The 20,749-nt window shown below is 45.9% G+C and overlaps 1 protein-coding gene across 1 annotated transcript in view; it reads right to left on the bottom strand.

The window, feature by feature from the left end:
* The window catches only part of ACAP3 (ArfGAP with coiled-coil, ankyrin repeat and PH domains 3), a 328,968-nt gene that overhangs the window by 75,960 nt on the left and 232,259 nt on the right, over window positions 1–20,749 (bottom strand). Inside the window, exon 11 of the mRNA XM_085609611.1 lies at window positions 3,868–3,980. Coding sequence (XP_085465737.1) covers window positions 3,868–3,980 — 113 coding nt within the window. The remainder of the gene's footprint in view (window positions 1–3,867; window positions 3,981–20,749) is intronic.

Here is a 20,749-nt window from a genome sequence, read left to right as displayed (position 1 = left end):
GAACGAAAAAAGAGAAGGTAAAAGAAAGACAGAAAACAGAAAGAGGAATAGAGAAAGTGAAAGAAAAATTGAGAAAGAGCAAGAAAGAGTGAGAGACAGAGTGAAAAAAGAAAGAATGAAAAGATGAAAGGAAAGAAAAGAAAAGAGAAAGAAAGAAGACAAAGAAGGAGAAATGGAATAGAAAAAGAGAGAAAGAAGGTAAAAGAAAGAAAATAAAAATGGGAACGAGAAAGAGAAAAAAGACAGAAATTTAAATGTAAATATGCTCTCATGAGAAGTCATAGCAGAAATACGTTTTAGGTCGAGCATCAGCGCCCATGTGCCGTCTGCAAGACCAGCTGTAATCACCGCACAGGAGTGAAATTACAGCAGCTGCTTGCCATTGGCTGACAACTCCATCGTTGCGCCTTATTGTCCAATTTTTAGCTGGACTATTTTTTTTTCTTACAAGCGCCTCATTCCACGCTTTACCTTTAATGGCGGCCGTGGCACTTTCTTTAGACGAAGCTCATCTAAAGAATGGTGCGTGGCCACCATTAAAGTGAAAGCGCGGAATGGGGCGCTTTTACAAAACAAGCATTTGCAATTTAATAGGTCTCGCATTGCTAAAAGTTTGAGCCATTGGCATTTTAAATAATAATGCAACGCCAATAGTTCAAACTTTCTGTAATGTGAGACCTATTGCATTGCAAATGCTTGTTTAGGTTAGTTGTCAGGGAGGATTACAAGCTATGTGCACTGTGGCATTTCTTTCCAAGCTTCTTAAGAGGAAGCAGGAGCACGCTTGTTTATTTAATAAGAGAGTGAAATGAATTCTGCTCCTGCACAATCAGCCAGGCCTCACAGAGCCAAGCTCACAGTGTTTTTAAGTGAAGAATTAGCAGATAAGCAGGAAGTTGAATAGTTCGCAACTCCAGGCAGAGGGTTACTCCCAAAACAATCTGTGAGCCACTGGTAGTTCCGCGAGCAGGGTCGGACTGGGACAGGACATTTTTTGCGAGCACCAAATGAAGAGGCCCCCATTAGGAATCAGATAGGTAAAAAAGTGGGGCAACTTCTGCAGATAGGGGCGGTTTTAAACTTTCAAAGACAAGCTGTAAATGTGTCCTGCAAGGTATGGGTGACTGCATGCATTTGTGCTGGCTGCAGGCAACTTTTGTGGTAATCTGAGAGAAACCATGATACCTTACTTTACACTAAAAAATAAACCTTACAAAGTCAGTGAAAATACCAAAGGTTAAAGTGACATTATAGTTACGTGAAAATGTCAGTTAAAAAATCGAATTTTTAACTCAAAAACAAATTTGGCAGAAATCTAGATCTTTACCCAGAAAACATACTGTTTGTCATTTGGTGTAAATCCGTTCAGTTGTTTTTGAGAAATTAACGTTCTGACGAGCCCTAGTTCTGCACCTGCGCGCCATGAGAGGTATTTGACCTGTTTTAATTACATTTTGGCAGTCCACTCGGCACCCCTTTACACTGTCCTGCTCCCTGCTGACGAGAGGCAACTACCTCGAAACACGTGTCCAGGGTTGGCTAAATGCAACACATACTGTTTTCTTTTTACACATCGTGGCATAGGTGTACCCGCCGTCGCCACTACATTCACCACAGTCCTTTGGGGCAACTTGCTGGTGTGACGAGCAGTGTGCGACCAACTTGTGTTCAAACGTTCAAAATAACCTTTGTATATATCACAACATGAAGGATGCACAGACCAAATAGAAAAACAGATAAGATCTGATTGGCTGCCAAAATATAACTCATCCCCTTGTCCTGAAAAAATAAGTAGAAATAAGTAGAAAAGTAGAAGCCAAAAAAGAAGTTAAAAAAACATATAGATGGGCAGGCTAGGGATACCTTTACCGCCTAAGCCTGGTGAAGGGGTCCTAGAAGGACCCCCGAGGCCATAAACACACACATTTTTATAAACAGTATCGCAACTCCCTGTAGGACCAGTGGCACATTTTATTAAAAAACATGGCTGGCTCCTGCTCATTTCAATTTTAAGCTCCCTGGGGTGAGTCGGGACAAAGGAGTTGGTGCAGTATTAATTTATGGGGAACGGCTATGCGTCCCCCTTCCTAGAGCCATTCCATATCCTTGGGGACCCCATCACCCAGTGGCCTGCCTTGTTATTTTTTGGGGAGTGGGGTGTGGACCTCTCTCCCGCCCGAGCCATTACATATCCTCGGGGACCCCCCCCATGGTCCTGCCATGTTACATGGAGAGAGAGGTGTTGGGCTCTCCGAGCCATGGTAAGGTCAGGGACACCCGAACCACTGGCGCCCTACATACTATATTTTGGGGAGTAGAGTGAGGTCCCCCTCCCTTAGCCAGGGCCCAGGGGACTCCATCTCACGAGGCCAATACAATTTTGGTGTACCGGGGACAAACTACCCACAAATTCGAACAGTGGTTCCACTGAATCAAGGCGGATATGCTGCATTAATCGAAACTTTTCATTGCACAGTATGGCAGGGCATGGTGGGCTGGCTAGGCATTCTCAAATGTATTCCCCTGTGATTCTGCTGACAGACAGCACACTATGTCCCCGTATTATGTGCTTAGGACATCTATATAAAATGAAGCAGTGAATATCGCTAAAGCAGTAGGTAACGTGAGGGGGTGGTACTTCCCTTGAGTTATTTATCTACTTCAGGCATCTGTGCCACACAGTTTAGTTAGCACGTGCTGAATATATGCCTTTAGCGCAGCTAATATTTGCCCCTTGATTCATTACCTTGGGCGTCACAGATTTATAAACTGTTGTTCACTGCCAAAGCGCCTTAGAGCTTCCTACTAGGAAACGTGGGATTCAGTCTTGGAGGGGACGCTCACTAATAAACAAAAGAACTACTTTTTGGCTCAGATGGCCCAACTCTCCACTACCATCAGGCCCAGACCGCTACACCTAAAATGTTTACATATCTCATACTATTCCCTGATGTCTTGAAACAAATTGATCCATTTCAACACCTAGCATGTCCGGTATGCTAATATCCCACCACTAAGTTCATGTCCTTGGCCTGGCATGGCCCAAAGATCCAGGATTAATGGATATTTGCTGTGAATACCTTATCCAAGATTCTTGTGCTAACTCACAGTTTCCCCCCTGGTGGCGCTCCTTTGGTATGACCTGTCAATTCGTAAGCTGGTCATGGAACTCATGGCAATGGTGTTGGAACTTGTGGCTTTGACTTGGATGCAAGATTCGACCCCCTGACCAAGGGATTGGCTGAGGGACCTTGCAACCTACCATGAAAATGCTGAAGCCTATGCTTCCGGCACCCTCCTTCGGCGACCCAGCAGACATTAGGGTCCCACTTCAAACCCACCTTTGTGACAGTGATGGGATTGTTTGATAACAAACCTGATTCTTATATTCTTCCTTGCTGAACTGAGTCTCCATGGTCAGACCCTTAAAATCATGTCTTGTAATAACACCTCCTAAATTATTATTTATGTTATCAACCCCAGTTCAGTAAATCATGCATTGTATAGCAGAACAAACCACACCAAATGCTTTGCAGCATCCTGTGTGCGAACGGAGTGGCATGCTTTGAGTATTTTACAGTTAACCATTTCACTGGTGGTTGTGTTTAATGAGAAGAGAAATAAAAATACAAAGCACAGGATGCTTTAAATAGAGGCGAACTCCTCATGTAACCACTTATGACTCCATCAGAGAGAAATATTTGCCATCAAGTAGACAGTGCAACATTCCTAACAGCAAGATGGCTGAGACTTCAATGAAAAAGGTGGAAGCAATGAAAGAGGCCATGTGGGATGGTGCAAATAGACATCACCAGTAATGGCCAGGTTAGACTATCAAAGGCTCGGCCAACTTAGCCTTCTACTTACCGATTCCACGTCTTGAAGGCGTTGCTTGCTCTCTTGAAGAGGTAGCCTTCCATAACCACGCCATTGGGGGCATCCACATTAAACTCAACTTTGGAGTCATCGTAGGAGAAATCCTAGGAAAACAAGATGGAACGAAGTGTGAGGAAGGAAGTTCCTTGTACAGAAAAAACACTGGTATATGATGAGAAACAATATCACCACTTTATATGAAGTTTAAGGCCCTCTCACAACTATATGGCATTTCACAGCAGATATTTCAAATCAATACGGAGGCCTCACTATTGCATCTTTGGTGTAATCCATGAATATTCACCTTTGGTGACCATGCTATTTCTTTGTTTCTATCTTCCAGGAGAACCCCTTGTTATTACTTAAGAGATATCTATCAGACAGGATCAGTCCTCCCCCAGAAACTCTGTCAATTTCGAGTTGTTATCTGCTAAGTGCACTCAATCATATCATTCAAGGGAGCCTAGCTATGAAAACGAAAGTTCAGGGTTCCACGTAGCAGTTGTATCGTTCTGAGATTATTTGCTTTTCCCCTAGTAAGTTAATGTTAAATCCAGAGTCCTCCCTGGTGCAGGCGTTCATGTGCCACTAAGCAAGCAAAGCAGAGCGCTGTCTCACTGCGGAGCAGAAAATATGGAGTCCTTACAACCCCAGCTTCCCCGATGAGCTGGAAGATGACTGCATCACTGGTGTCAGATGAACAATTAGTCAATTACACTTTTTTCTGTATCACATGGGTGAGGTATGCCAAGTCCCTTGTGAAGTCCAGTGGTGCACCCCTGGAACAACCTTTATTCATCTATCATGTGTCCCTGCTTGTGATGAAAGTAAGGTACAAGTATTCCTGATAGGTATAGATGTCTATGATGGGCTCATACCCCGTGTCCAGTTCTTCTATCTGTACATATGAGAACATGCACATAAGGAACAGAATGTACAACTTCCCAGATATTTTAAACTCCTCGAGCATGCATTATTGTATCGGTAAATTCTCTTTGTGCCTTTTAGCTTAATGCAAAAGATCTATGTTTGTGTGAAATGTAGCACTCTCTAATGTGGCGACATGAATCCTTACAAGTTATTTCTCAATGTCATCCGAAGAAAAGGTCTGTGCAATCGTGTAAGCTGTTTTAAACCACCTTGGTGTTTTATTTTCGGTTAGCACAATAAAAGGTATCAGCATCTGTCTGTGGATGTCAAAAACACTACACAGATCTCTACTGTTTTCATACAAGCAACTGGCCTCCCAACAAACCGAACAGAGACGGAGAAGCACACCAAACCCTCTACTTTAAGAATAAGCATGCCATAACCTACTCATACGACTTCCACCATTCATTGTTCTTTTTTATTTTCATTTATTTTAACATCCACGATGAGGAATACAAAACCACAATATCAAACTGAAGTCCTGTGGAGAACAAGCAGACTTAGAGCTGGCTATCAGAACAAGCATTAGCAAAGCCAATAGGTTTCGCTTTTGAAAAGCAATATCCAACATTCCGTCTTTGCCAATGTTTGCCGCAAATGCTAAACAGCTTAGGCGAAAAAGAAAAACAAACCGCTGTTGCGGACTGAACATCATTGGTAAAAAAAACAAAATAGCTGCCCCCCGCAAGATGACCTATATGACACTGCAGCTTCCATTTTTAGTGCTGGCATAAGCCAAAACATTTGATTTTACAAAAATTGCATAGGTATACGTGCTTATAGGGGCATAGAGATAACCCTCTTCGTCCATTGGTTTGTCCTTGTATCATTCACATTCTGTTCCCACCCACCACAATATGCAGCATAGGCTAATTGGTCAGCCCAATAGGCCATTGGCTCCCTTCGCTGTGAGTGATGGCATTCTGCTTTGCACAAAGTGCACTTGTGACCAAAAAACAGTCCGCTTGTTTGCTCGGGACTGTGCTTATTTATTTGTTTTTATTATTCGCTTTGAGGCGAAACCACCAATAGGATACTCTTCCGCGGTCTTTGCATGGGCTGAAGGTTGTGAGCCAAAGTAGCCAGAAGACCTTGAACTGTTCGAGCACTGACACCTTCCTCCAGCCATGGCTTGATTCCCAGCAAGCTGCCTTTAGAGTGAGGAAATGTGGCAGCCATCTTCAAACACAACTATATTGCAACAACTACCTCGATCAGCAATTTATAGCTACATTTCATTAATTTTTTTAATTTAAAGAACGCTGCCATGAAAATGAATTAAAAGTGATTTTTCCTCCAGTCAGACACACTTCCGTTTTCCACTCTAAGAGTAATTTTTAATGAGGAAACGATATGGCATCATTTTATAAATATATATATATATATATATATATATATATATATATATATATATATATATATATATATATATATATATCCTCTAACCACTTAAGTATTAATTGGAAGTGCACCCTTTGCTGGAGGACTCGTGCAATGCATTCTAAACAGTCCTTCTTTCATGCCGTTGCCGCCGGCTTATTCACGTTTGTGCACAATCAAACTTAAACAAGGGACTTCAAAATGTCTGCTAAAGATATTATAGGTGTGTGGCAAAATTTGATATGTGCTAATAATTATATTTTCTTAATCAGTGTATGTTGCTGTACGACTCGCAGTGTGCAGTGGCGTAACAAAACTTGAGGGGGGGGGCCTGCAAAGTACATGGACGGGGCCCCCTCCACCCGGACCCAGCCAGGAGCTTCCAGGTCAGCCCCCTCCCTCTCTGCTATATTTATCACGGTGTAACTCCTTATTGGTCTCTCGCTCTCAAGTCCTCCAAGAAGCCCTGAGTACCTGTCTGACATCCCTGAATTTCATTGTGCCCCTAGCTGTCTAGGTCTCTTCTATATTCTCCATCACTTACTTTATTTCTATTTCCACCCTTATTCAATGGTCCCCGTCTCCATTCTTGTTTCTGGGGGTCGGTCAGTTCTTTTATAACTTTCATAATAGTTTTGTTCACATGCTCTTCACTCTCATATCTTACTGTGACCCTGTGTAGCTCACCTATGGTTTTTCCTTTGTCTTTTAGTGTCACTGTTTCCAAGGCCTTGTGTGTGTCTGTCTATCACTGTTTCTGGAGGAGTTCTGATTTATCTCTGTCTCTCTATTTTTCTATATAAGTGTGTCTGCCCGGCTGTTTCTATGTCCTTGGATGCTTCTCTGTCTTGGTGTTTCTTCACTGTCTTACCCTTTGTTTCTGGGTGCCTATCTTTCTCTTTACTCTCCTCATGCCTTTGTGAACCAAACTATGTTTCTAGTCACCCTCTCTGTCTGCTTCCATGAACCACTGGGTGTCTCTTGGCATCTCTAGTACAAGTTGAGGCCAATGTCCTAGAGTGAACAGCCTGACCCTTTTGGCAGCACTCACTACCTAATGCATTACTAGTCATATTCTAGACCTGCGGTCTCCAACCTTTTCTGTAATAAGAGCTACTTATGTTGAATGAAACTCATTGAGAGCTACTTATATTACTAGTGTTGTAACAGTGACCACATCAGAGAAGATTGCACTGATGGCCACTATATGCGAGATTACTAAAAGTGATTACTTCAGTGCATCAGGTATCGTTGCCAGCAGTAATGTTAAAAAGGCTTTGTCAATATGGAATGCCTCTACATGGGTATACATAACACCAATAGCTGCAATCCCTCTGGCATTAAGGTAATACCATTTGTAAAAATATCTCCAATGCCATATGATGTATCGCTCAAATATCAGCTTTAAATAGATTTGGGAAATTCAACCAATTTTCTCCAAATATCGGCTTATGAGTTCTGGAAATAAACACATTTGTGTCTCAAATATACACTCTTAATTTTGGTATATGTATATTAATTCACACAAGCAAAAGCTTCTAATTTAGTAGGCTCGACTGCACACAGGAAAGCTACTTGCATGTAGCTAGAGGGCTACAAGTAGCTCACAAGCGATTCATTGGAGAAGCCTGTTCTAGGCACAGGACTCTCACAGCCATCACAGATTAGCAGTCACACACTTGCTAGAAGCACTCTCACATCCATGGACTACCAGTCACAAACTACTGACAGAACTGTTACATCCCTCAGAGCAGGACCAATACCACTCTCACACCCCCTCACAGACTAACAGTTGCACACGACCAGATGCAGTCTCATACCCCTGACAGACTAACATTAGCACACAACCAGATTCTCACACCACTCACAGACTAACAGTCACCTACTACCGAAAACAGTAAAACGTGACAGAATAAGAATCTAAAACCATCAACAATGCTCTTACAGTCCTCAGACTAGCAGTTTGATACTGCCGACAGCATTTTCACACCCCTCACACATTAGCAATCACACACTAATGGCAAAACTCTTGTAACCGAGTAGCAGTTTCACACTTCCAACTGCGCTATCACAAACCACACACTAGCAGTCTCATACTGACAGCACTCTCACATCCTTCACAGTCTAGCAGCAAAAGGTCTGGCTTATAGCTAGAAGTGCTACGTCTTTGATGGGTGAGTTTGTCTGTGAAGTAGTGTGGATGGTTGGGTGGATGAATGCAAACATAAGACAATGGATTTATTAATAGTTGTTTGCCTGCAAATATGATTGACTGACTGCATGGGTGAGTGAGTGAATGAATGCATGACTGTAGCATTGAAGTATTAAAGCGTGTTTTGTTCTACGTTAGACCTATTGGCTTTGTCATTGCTTGTTTATGTTTAATTAGGGCTGCCCCAGAGTGATGACATGTACACATGCATGTTCCATCATGCATGTTTCATGATGCATGTAACATGTACATGCCATGTGTCATGGTTGGAATTATTTTACCTATTTTTAATTTAACCATTCTAAGATGGCCATCACCCAGCTTGGAGTATTACATTTTTATTAAAAAGTGTGCAAAAGCACAAGTGAGAGAGGAGCTACTTGGTAGCAAATTGCAGAATGGAAAGTGGTGGGGAGCAACAGAAGAGTAGGAGGTAATAAATAAATATAATTAAAGGCCACGTGTATGGCTCAGAGCCTTCCAAATGTTTGTGGTTAACTCTGAAACAATCTCACTGCTTTCCTGAAACACGGCAAACCCTCCAGCCAATGTCCTCGTGCCAGCTCCCCCTGCGACAGTTCTTCTGTCCAGCTTGCCCGCAGTCTGCCACCTTCTGCTGCCTGTCCACCGGTTGCCCTATGTTTGTGCCTGCTCGTTTCTTGCTTGGTTTTGCCTTTTTCTGCTCGTTTCTATGCCCTTGTCTTTGCTTCTCTGCGTGTTTTTCTGTCCTCTGTTTGGCCTTTTCTACTCACTTTTCTGCCCTCTGTTTTGCCCCTTCTGCTTGTTTTTCGGTCCTATTTTGCCTTTTCTGCTTGCTCATTTTTATGCCCTCTATTTTGCCTTTTTCTGTTTGTTTCTTCCCTCTTCTCGCTATTTCCTCAAGACTTGGCTTTTTGAGTGAGACCTCGCACCCTAGCGCCCAGATACCCCCAGGGGTGACAGCGCTACACTCTACAAATACGGATTGATTGATTGAGCCAATCAGGAACCAGCCAGATTGGTTTAAAAAAAAAAAACTTTAAAAAACACTGTTTATTGTGGGTGTGAGATTCATGTATTCACTTTGTATTCACTTTCTAACTACGAGACCAGAGTTTTAATTCCTGAAACGATGACAAGATACATTGAGTGATCTTGATTGTATTGTATTTTATCACTGGACACAAGGTCCCTCGTGGGTGATACGGGAGCCTCTTGGCACGACCAGCACATCTAAGATCAAATGCATTTACACTGGCAGCAGCCACTAAAAACATATGAAGTCAGCTCTAGGGACTACTGAGAAAGAATACCGGCCTACAAGGAATACCAGACTGGCTCTTTTGAAAGGATGGCAGGGTTGGGGCAAAGTCAGTTATGGCTTGCCTTCTGTCTGACTAGCGACTGTCCACTGGCCTGTTACCTCTCAGAAGCAATGAACTGGTGTCTATTCGCACGTTTATAGGCTTGAAAGCCACAGAATGCAAAATTATATTACAAGCATAGAATATCGTTAAGGAAAATTAAATTAATTCCAGGCAAAAACAAGCATTGGCATAGCCAATAGGTCTCGCCTTTGGGGCCTTATAAGTGTTTAGACAGAGCAATTGGCTTTGTTAACGTTTTTAATATGTGTTGTAGAGCATTGTGAATGTTGTGCAGCAGGGTTTAAAAGTTATGTTATAATAAAAAAAATGTTATAACCATTTTTGTCACCTTATATATAACCTAGAAAACAATATATACAACTGAAGTACCCTAATAAAAATCAGAATTAACACCAAAAATGTGTTCTAGTTTTTTTGTTTTTTTGTCTTTTACTTAAGTTTTAAAAACAAAAACAAAAAAAGGCATTGTTATTTGCAATGTCAATAGCTCAAAGTCGCGTAAATACGAGACCTATTTCATTGGAAATGCTTGTTCTTTAAGGGATCTGGCAAGCGACAGCGCCTGCAATGTCTCAAACAAGACATAAAAAGGTGCTACAGTCAGGATGCTAAGGATTTGACTTGGTTTAACATGTAGAGTGGTTGCAAAGCAGTGTTAAGCAAATGGCTTAGGATAGAAGCTCAAGCCAGTAGCAAGGATATCTGTGAGAAGCTGGCAGCAGAGGAGCTTGCGGGTGTAGTGATGAGACCCGGATGAATGCGCTGGGGCCATTCCTGAGTGACAAAAATATGCCCCAACTAAGTTGATTTTAGGTGGGAAGGGTAATATCACGGTACATCCTGAGAATGGACAAAGGTTGTTGTGTGGAATGCACAACTCACAGAGGAAGAGTATCACTGGTTGTAGCGATCATGCAAGCCAGTAAATGCAAACTCAAAACAATCCTAGGTAGCAGCAAGGTATCATGTTAATAATGCAATCACTGGGGTTGTCAAAGGCCTGGTGCATGGAAGGCGCAAGCCCTGGACTCTATAGTAACCAGGTGAAGCATGGGGGATGAGGCAGGAAGTTTGTCACAATCGGTTAATTACGATGTCCCGCTACTTAATTCAATGATTTCAGGGTAAACCCCACCCCACCTCTCTTTCACCATACTCATTTATAGCAAACACTGGCCAGGAGAAGAGAGGATGTGCAAACAGCGCTATGCCCAATCCTAGTAAGTCAACGCCTTCAATTTGAAAGACATGGGCGAGGCACTGAAAGTTAGCGCTTGGAGCCCACCCCAGTGCCTGACATTCAGCAGTGGGTAATGGGCGTGAGAATGAGCACGGGTCACAACTTTCACCGTCCACCGCAGAGAAGGACCAGCATCCTGTCACCACCGACCACCTTCCAGCTCTTAGAAGGCATGTTCTGTACAATGCGCGCTATACACAAATGGTCGCTTCTCCATACGGCAGCTAGAGTAAACACGCTGCAAGAAATACGCCACCCGCCGTTCACCCTTCCTATTCCACCTACAACTCCCCCAGTGCTAAGGCATGTCCCCCGTGTCCCGGCATCGCCCCACGACTCCCCTCTTTGCTCAATTATCGCCCAGTACCAAAGTTTCCCCAGGCCACCGAATAAACCTTTGAAGACTCCCTAGGTACTGTCCATCACACGTGGTGCCCCCACGGTGTCACTGTCGCCTTGTGTCGCGGGCCCCTTGTGTCACTGTCCCCTTGTGTCGCGGGCCCTTTCTGCACTGCTCTTGTTGCCCATTGCATACACGTGTGTCACGCTGCCCATATCGACGCATGTCGTGACGTCGCTGCCACGTTCGCAGTCGCAGGTCACGGTCACTCTTGGTCATGTGCCAGGGATGCCCATTGCTACCTCACATTGTGTGGTTTCGGGAACACTTGTCACCCCTGGCGGTTGTTTCAACGAGGCCCTAAATTCCAATACCTGTGTGACCCTGTGTCACAGGGCACTGCCCGGGTGCCGCTGCCCCATTACAAAGTGTCACTGTAATGCCCCGCCTTTTGCCCCATATAGCGGCATATCTGACGTGCTCTTGCACTCCCACTGTCTTCCCTTGTCACTGTGCGGCATTGTTGTTCCACGCTGTGGTATCTGCCACACTGAGACAGGACAGCCCTGTCGCGCTGTGTCACCTTGTTCAAACAGTAATGTCACATGTTCTGGTGTCTACGTGGACATGTGGCTCAGGGACTCTCCCTACCACGGTGTCACCGTGGCTCCTTGTAGCACCGTGGTGTGTCATCTCTGTGCCACACAGTCGTGGCTACAGGCGGGGGTATCACCGTGGTACCTTACCGTCCTATGTGTGGTGTCATTGATGGGTTCTTTCACACACAGCATCCTGTCACAGCGTTGCCCCCTCGGTGTCCCGTCGTGTCACCTGTGGTGCTGCGCTGCCCTGCACCACCGTGTTGCGGCATCACTCGCTGACATGCCTCGTGACATGGTGCCGCTGTCACCCCATGTTGTGCAGTATCTGCCATGGGTCCCTGTTCTGGAACTCAGGAATCTCGGAGTCTGGCTTGACCATACGCTGAGCTTTGTGACTCACACAAAGAGAGTGGCGGCCTGCTGTTTTGGTGTATTACGCGGGCTAAGACCCCTGCTGCGTTTCTTCGATGCCCCTACAAGACAGCTGGTCATTCAAGCAATGATCATCTCGCGGCTGGATTATGCCAGTTCCCTCCTATTAGGAGCAAACCAAGCCGAGATTCTTCGTTTACAACGAGTTCAGAATGCGGCAGCTAGGGCGGTGGTTGGTCTGCCTCGTTCCTGCCCTACTTCTAACACCCTGCGGTCCTTGCACTGGCTCCCGATATGCAAGCGTATCCAATTCAAGGCTCTCTGCCTGGTTTTTAAAATTCTGAGAGAGTTGGCACCCGGAATACTTAATTCACTGATTTCTCCTTATGTTCCTACCCGCTCACTACGATCCCTTGGGCAGTCCTTGGTGGTCGTCCCCCGTTTCAGACTTAGTCGGATGGGGGGTCGCTCCTTCCGTGTGAAAGCCGCAACCCTCTGGAACGCTCTCCCCTTGGAAATCCGTCTTTCGAACGACCTAATGTCCTTTCGCAGAGCTTTGAAAACCCTCTTGTTTTAATTATTTCCAGCTTTTATTGTTTGCTCCTTGTCACCGGATCCAGTGTTGTGTTGTGTTTTCCTTTCCCTGCGCCAGGACGCTCCTTCGCTGGAGCAGCTGTGCGCATTAAAATGTAACTAACATAACATAACATAACATAACATAACATGTCACCCCACACTGTGGTGTCTCTAGTGCGGCTCGTCACTCCACAGCGCAGAACCCCTGTCTCAGCCCGTCACTGCACATTTGTGAGTCCCTGTCGCGACATGTTGGCCCATGTGCAGTATCACTGCGGGCTGTGTCGTTCATGTCCTGATTCCATATGTCTTGTCGTCCCACACTGAGGTGATGCTTCCGCCCTACGTCCTGGTGTCACAATCATATCACTGCGCGGCCTGACGCCCAAGTCATGGAGTCACTGTCCTGCCTCGTCCCTGCATGCCACGGTGTCTCTACTGTGTCTTGCCTGTGGCCCCTTGTCGCAGGGTCACTGTAATGCCTATGCCGCCCCCGTGTCCTGGACCCTCTACTGTGTGGGGTCTGTGGCCCCTTGTCCTGCGGTCACTGTGATGTCTCTGCCCGCACCCCTCCCCCCATGTCAAGGTGCCTCTATTGTCCCTTCATATCCCGATGCCATTGTGATGCCGTGTCGTCCCACACTGCGATGCTGCTATCGCCAAAGGCTGTCACCATCATGCGCTGTCACCAGTGTTGTGGTTTCACTGTCGGGACTTGTCTCCTCATACTGCAGTGCTGTTTTTAACCCGTCACAGTGCCTCTGTCAAGAGTTGTCGCCCCCGTGGCGCGATGACATTATCATTTCATGTCGTGATCATTTATGTCGTGATGCCATTGTCACTTCATGTCGTGGTGTCAATGTTGCCGCGCGCTTGTCGTTTCCACTTCTCCATGGTTTGCTCTCTATCTGTCCTTCATATCATCTCCCCCCTCCTCCCTCACTTTAGTTCTTTCACTCACTGCTCTTCCTTATCTCGACATCTCAGCCCCATCTCGTGCCCCCCCCCCACACCGCTCGACGTCGGGCTCCACAGCCCACTCGGTGCAGCATCTCACAACCATGCCAGTTTACCCCTCCCCCTCCGGGCTCCAGCCCCCACCTTTACGCTCCATCACCGCAAATTCAATTCTAACTCGTTTTTTTTTAAAAAGAGGTTTTAATGAGTCACGATACACAGCAAAGTTAATGCCCCAGCCCGAAAAAAATGTAAAAACTGTATTTACTGGTGCTTTTGTGCCTCTTTCAGGAGGATTGCTCCAATTGGTCAAGAACCATGTGACGTTCGTAGTAAAGGTACGGGTAATGTGCCAAACTGCACCAACAGCGCGGCACGACTTTTTTTGTACCCCGTGCCTACCAAAATCAAATGTGTCCTTGTGTAACGTAACTGGGTCTCATGTAAAGCGCTCCAATGTAAAATAACTGGTACTCATGTAAAGCACATTATTAAACGTCACCCATGAGTAAACGCACAGCCCACACGCAAACAATGGTAAAAAAAAAGTGCCAACAGTCATTATAAAACCCACGTGTTCTGCCGCCAGTAAAAGATCCAGTCCCAGGGGGCGGGGCCAAAAGTGGACAGGGTCGCAACCAGGAAGGACTACAAAGCCTCCGGTACAATCATTACACTCTGTTCAGCATATTCAATGACGCCAAAAGACGCACACCAATGAAAGGTACGGGCGAAACTCAGACATGACTTCTGGAATCGGATCGATTCCAAGAAGCCCTCGCATGGCGAGAGCATCGCATGCGTGCTGCTAACGCCAGGCGAGACCTGAAAAGGAAACACTGAAGATCAATTGGAAGTCAGGAAGGAAGAAATGACCCAGCTCGTCCCAAACACATGATGCCGTAGAGCAATAAACAGAACACGCACACAAGGACAGTACGGATATCAGACCACTTGGGACTACACCCGCCCAGAAACTGGAAATGTGTAAAATATTATTATTATTGTTATTATTATTACTTATTGTTAAGAACAAGAATAAGAATAATAAATGGGGAAGGGCCTAGGAGCCTGCAATCGGAGCTACCAAACCAGTGGCGTAGCAGAGAGGGTGGGGGGAGAGGCGGTCGCCCTGGGCGGCACGAATTTTGGGGGCAGCAGCCTCCCCACCCCACCCACTCTTCCCTGCGGCTGTCGCGGGAATCACTAGCACTCCTTGGACCAACATTCAGCTGCCAGGCGGCAAACCCAGGGACTGCCATGGGCGGAGGAACGGCTGGCTATTCCACTGTACCAAACCTCAGGATTGCTGCGTACCAAGTCTGCCTAGTTTCGATTCAACCTCTGGCCTTTTTCTTTCTCCACACAGTGCTTTATTTGAGCCGGTGGTTGCCAATAAAGCCATCGGCACACGGTTTTAGGAACCGACACTTATTTTTTCTCATCAGATATTGACTGCACGAGAGAGAAGAGCTCACAAGCGGCAAGGATATGGAAGAGCAAAACTGACACATAGGGAGAAAGCAGGGACTGGCAAGCGTGAGATAAAGAGCAGCAGTATCTGCTAGCGGATTAAAGAGTCCTACGGTGAATTCAACACTATTCAGCCTTGGTATTTGGGACACCGACTTTTAATAGCACAGTGGAGGAACGCTTTGTGCGCTGGCACTCCTTCATTCACAAATTAAGCACTGTCACCGACCTACACTTCCCCACTCTTGATCTCACTCACAGTTTTTTTCTGACTCTACTTTCTCCTTTTCTCTGTTTTACTGCCTTTCCCTTTCTCCTTCTTTCTTTCTTCCTCTCCCTTGCTCTAGTTCAAACTCAGAATATGAATAGTAAGTCCCAGGCACCAAAAATGAGTCCCTATGTCCACCACCCGCACAAATTAAGCACTGCCCACGAGGATGGTAAACATGGCCACATCCACACCTATCTCTCACTCTGTTCCATTCAATTCCAGGCATAAGCAGAGTTACAAGGTCACAAAAGCAGAAGAACATTTTGTGTTCTTCTGCTCTTGGAAGGAAACACTTAATACCCACACCATCCTGACCAGGCACAACAATGATACTAAGCTTAAGCATTCTGTACTTCACTCCTATTTGTATCACCAAACTCCTAGGTGTAGGGGAAGATAACGAATGATCACATTCCTCACTAAAACACATCCCACATGGACCATACAACAGTCCAGCATCCTTCCAACCAAGCACAGCCTACGGTGTGGAGGTTCACCCATCCGCAAACGCTCTTCAGAAACTCGTCTGGGGGGTAGAAGGGTTTCTGTGAACGCAACTATAACACAGAAGGATGTACAACTGTTTTTCATCCATGGTCCTGCTGGTAAGAGGGAGGGAAGGGCGGGGCTATAAAAAGAGCTCCACTCTCTGATGCTGCATCGTGAGCAGGGCACCCAAGTGATGCTGTGTTGCTAAGCAACATGCACTCATGAATCATTAGGATCCAGTGCAATAATGCCAGCAGGTTGGGGGAAGTGCGGTGGAAAGTAACCACAAGCAGATGCGGGCTCAGCCAATGACATGGGCTTTCATGAGCTCACGTGGACCGGGCGGAATTCCGAAGGAAATGTCTGGATTATGTGTCCACGGTGCACGGGAAGTTTCACCTCTGACTGCCAATCACGTACATTAAATACTCGCATTTATTTATTAATGATAAATACGAAAAATGGTGGCTACATAACAGGTTTGCACATAAATGACAGTGTGCTACGGTATCCCTCGTTCCACTTAGTTTAAGATGGTCTCGAGGTGGGGATCAACTCACCCGCAGGTACCCCAGGCGCCCAAGGATCTTCATGGAGCGAGTGCCCAGCGCTCCCAAGACTGGCAGGTCTCTTAGCGGGGCGGTGGGGCTCCTCCGGCCCTCCCAGGGGACTAGGGCGAGCGCTCGAGGCTCCTCAGTTCATTTTACGCCAGGCAGGGCCGGTAATACCACAGTGTATGCCTGGCCACAAAAGCCACCTGCTACCCATTTCGTTCTCTCCCCGATAGCCCCCCTCCCGCAACTCCCCTCACTTCGTCCCCTTTCATCGAATTGGGGCCGATTACCATACAGCTGGGGCTCGGTAATGGTGACTGCCATGGAAGAGTGGACGCGAGAGCAGTGCCCCGTGGTGGCCCCCACACTCCCTTGAATAGCTTCACATTTACACACACTCGCGCGCACGACCATACCACGTCACACGCAGGAAGAGATTTGGGGGCATCAGCATGCTGAAATTAAAGCAAGCAAATAAGTGGTGTAATCGAGTGAGCGATTAGCAAACGGCAACTCGGTAAATTCATCAAAAATTAATTAAACAAAGGATTACAAAAAAGAAGTGCCTCCACCCCACAACTGAGACATTGGACTGGACCGCTTCTACGGCCAGGCGTTTCTTCTGGCGGAGTGCACCATTCTCAGGCCCAGGAGGGAAAAGTAACGGACGCAGTCACCCCTCTCACGCATATGTCGTACTTTGCATTCCTTAAAACTCAAACAGATGGTTAACCCCACCATCTTTTGCTAATAAAAAACGGAACATGTTCCACCTACCCCGCCCCTTCCCCCTCCTTCAATTAGTGGACACTTCCTCGGGAAACAATACATCAGAGACTGAGCTGGGCCGGCCTTTTTAATCGGGTGCGGATAGGGGGATTTATAGCCTATGTCTGTCAAAGGCGTCAGGCCAGCACAGTGCTTTTCCTGTTTTATGTCCAGCATTTGTTATAAAGCGTGACCGCTCATGCTGGCAACCTTTTTTTTTTAGTTTATATATAGCACGAACACGACCAGAAGGTATTGATTGGAGCGCTTTACATGAGCCGAAACATTCATGTTTTTTGTAGGCAGATGGAGATTCAGGGATTTGCCCAGAATCACTGGATGTTGAACCGATGTCGAGACTCGAACCTGGTTCTCCAGCTCCAAAGTCGGCAGCTCTGGCTATTAGGCCACATCCTTTCTAGACACACAGCATCTATATTACAGCTACAGGAATAACAAAATAGCACATCACTCGAAAACAATCGTTTTTCTTCTGCTCTTCATTAACAAAAGTTACAATTGGATGCTGGATTAATTAAATCAAGCCGCTTTGAAGGACCGTATTATGCAATAGGGTTGTCTTCATTTTCTGACAAAGGTAACTTATGTATTAATAATGCAGAACACCTTTCCCAGCAACAGCTCTGTTGAACAATACAAACATTACACTACAATAAAACTGCCTTTATTCCACTTCCGCCTGACTCTTTCTGCCAGAGACTTGAGACTCTCTCAATCAGATCTTGGCTCTGCCCATGAAGTACTCATCTCTCACCGAATGCTATTGGCTGTTTGGATGTATTCGCCCACCTCTATTTGGGTGCTTGCATTGCCTTGACAGTGACTACTTTACAAATACAGCTCTATCAGTGGATTCCAGATGGCTTCCTCTTCCGCGTCTCCTTCGCTGCATGCGGTAGCACATTAAACCCAGACCTTTTCACCTTGCCAGCAGGGCCGGACTGGCTGTAGCGGGCACCGGGCATTTCCCTGGTGGGCCGGAGGCTGGTTTTGTGCCCTTGGGTGCCGGTTTTGTCACTGGGGGCCAGTTTTGCAGCAGTGCTGCAATATCTCCCCCCCCCCCCCGTAAACAAAAGCGGGAGCGGTGCTTCTTGCTAGCACACCCCCACCCAGGGACGGTCAAGCAGCAATCTGCCAGGGCTGGTTGCTGTTGCCAGTCCGGCCCTATTTGCCGGAGCTTACAGAGGATTTGCGCTCATGCCCCAACCTAACCATTTTTAAGAAGCACCTAAAAACCTGGTTATTCAACTGAGTTGCTTTGCTCTTGGAAGCCTGCCTCCCCAGGCACCTAGAGATCCCTTTGGGGATGATTCGTGCGCCATATAAATAATAATAATAATAGTGGTTGCCTGTCGAACAACAATAACCTCAGTAAAAACAATAATGACCTAGCAGTTTGATTTGGACTATACCTTTATGGGCTGAGCAAGACTGATTTGTGAGCCAGCGGTACTACCGGTGGTTGAGATTAATTTGAGATGGTCATTCTTTTCGCATTGTCTAGGGGAGCCACTTTAAATGGGAATGGTCTGCCCAGACATGGTTCGGAGCTTGCTGTACCAAATCAATCAAGCCGCGCCTCACTGATGAGGCCCATCAAAGCTGTAACTGGTCTGGGGTTGCTCGTGTTCCTATCTGGCAGAGAGAAGCTAAAGAGCAATGGATTGGATTGCAGCCCAGAGTGATCACCGCTGGTTCAGATTAAGTACACAACATCATCTATCACTTTTTGTGCTGTCGAATACTCAACAAAAATCTTTTGTACATCACACTATAAAAAAGAATTGTGTCATGCAGACCAAATCATAGGTGCTACATCTGCCCAACCTAATGGTATTCATTTAAGCAACATTAGAAGAAGAAAAAAGAGATTAAGAAAGAAAAAAGTGTGGCATGTTTGGATTTGAATTTATGAAAGTGGCACAGTTGCATTTCTGCAATAGGTTCTCATCCCAGACTGTCTGACCAGATTACATAATTCTTTCATGAGTGCATTACCTCTCCCGCCACCAATTAAACCAACATTTTTCTTAATCCTGCCCGAAAAAGGCCACATTAGCTCCCTGGACTGATTTGTTCTTCGAAACGACAGGAAGTGGAGCAGACAGTGAAGCATAATCTGCACTGATACCGTCTAAACCCTGGCCAAATTGGATTATCCAGCCCTGTACCGGCCGTGAACTTCCAGCAATATCCGCTGGATAAGGGGAGTTGGCTCACGTCAACTCTGCCCTCCCAACGACATGGCCATCGACTCCGCTCCCATCTCATTCCACACTCCCAGCTGCCAAACGCAGTCGAGTAAACCACGACTACAGAGAAGGAACACAGGGGCGTAATCCGAAAGAACAAAAGCAAAGATAGAAGCGGAGACAAGACTGTGTAGGAGTTGCAACAGACAAGGAAACAGCCAAGGTGGATAGCACTGGGATCAGGGCCGAAGAAAGGATTTTGGTGCACTGGGTTACATTATCACTTGATGTCCTCCCCTACCAATGATGGCATATTTGATGCTTCTACGTACAACCTAGCATCGGCTTGCCAAGTGTGCCCTAGACAACTACTTACCATTGCCTTAAACTAACAGCAGCCCTACATGGCATTCCTTTTCTGCTGGCAGCACCTAGTCCTCTGTGTTGCAGAGGCGTAGCACTGGCCCCTGTAGCCCCTGTGAGGGGGGTGGTAACGCTACAGGGGGCCACGACATTTCAGGTGGGCCCCATTCAGCCCAAAGCCTATGAATATTTGTGAGATATTGGGGTCTCTGGACTATCATCACATTCTGCAACGGGGCCCCGTCATTTTGCGTTACGCCACTGCGGTGTTGAACTTGTGTCTGGTTCTACTTTGGCACCCTTCAATTATTGAAATCCATGAGATTATACTGTTCTAATCATTTATTTTATGTGCATCTTTGGTCAGACATCCAATCATTTCAGGATGCTGACAATGCATTACACATAAGACACACAATACCCCGAAACCGGTCGTAGGCTGCTTGTTTCCAGTCCAGGGAGGACCTGGCCTGGCAGTTCGGGCTGGACTGTTCCCATTGTGCACAGGGTCAAGACTGATTTGCATATGGCTGGGTTTAAACTGGAACGGCATGGTGAGCAAAAAAATCGATGGATTTAGGCCCAGATCTCTGTACTGGGGTGAATGTATGACATTGTTCTGCATTCTGTCCATCAAGTGTTGTTTTTGCAAATGCATTACACATATACATAGAATTTCTTAGTATGAAGTATGAATGCACGGATGAATGAATGTAGTCAGTTGGTTAGCTCCTGCTCTGTGATCTTACAAAAGGTCTTTAATGAA

Source organism: Triturus cristatus, chromosome 1_2, assembly GCF_964204655.1.
Source record: "Triturus cristatus chromosome 1_2, aTriCri1.1, whole genome shotgun sequence".
Taxonomy (NCBI): Eukaryota; Metazoa; Chordata; class Amphibia; order Caudata; family Salamandridae; genus Triturus; species Triturus cristatus.
Note: the sequence above shows the minus strand (reverse complement) of the source record. Positions and strands in the feature narration are given on the sequence as shown.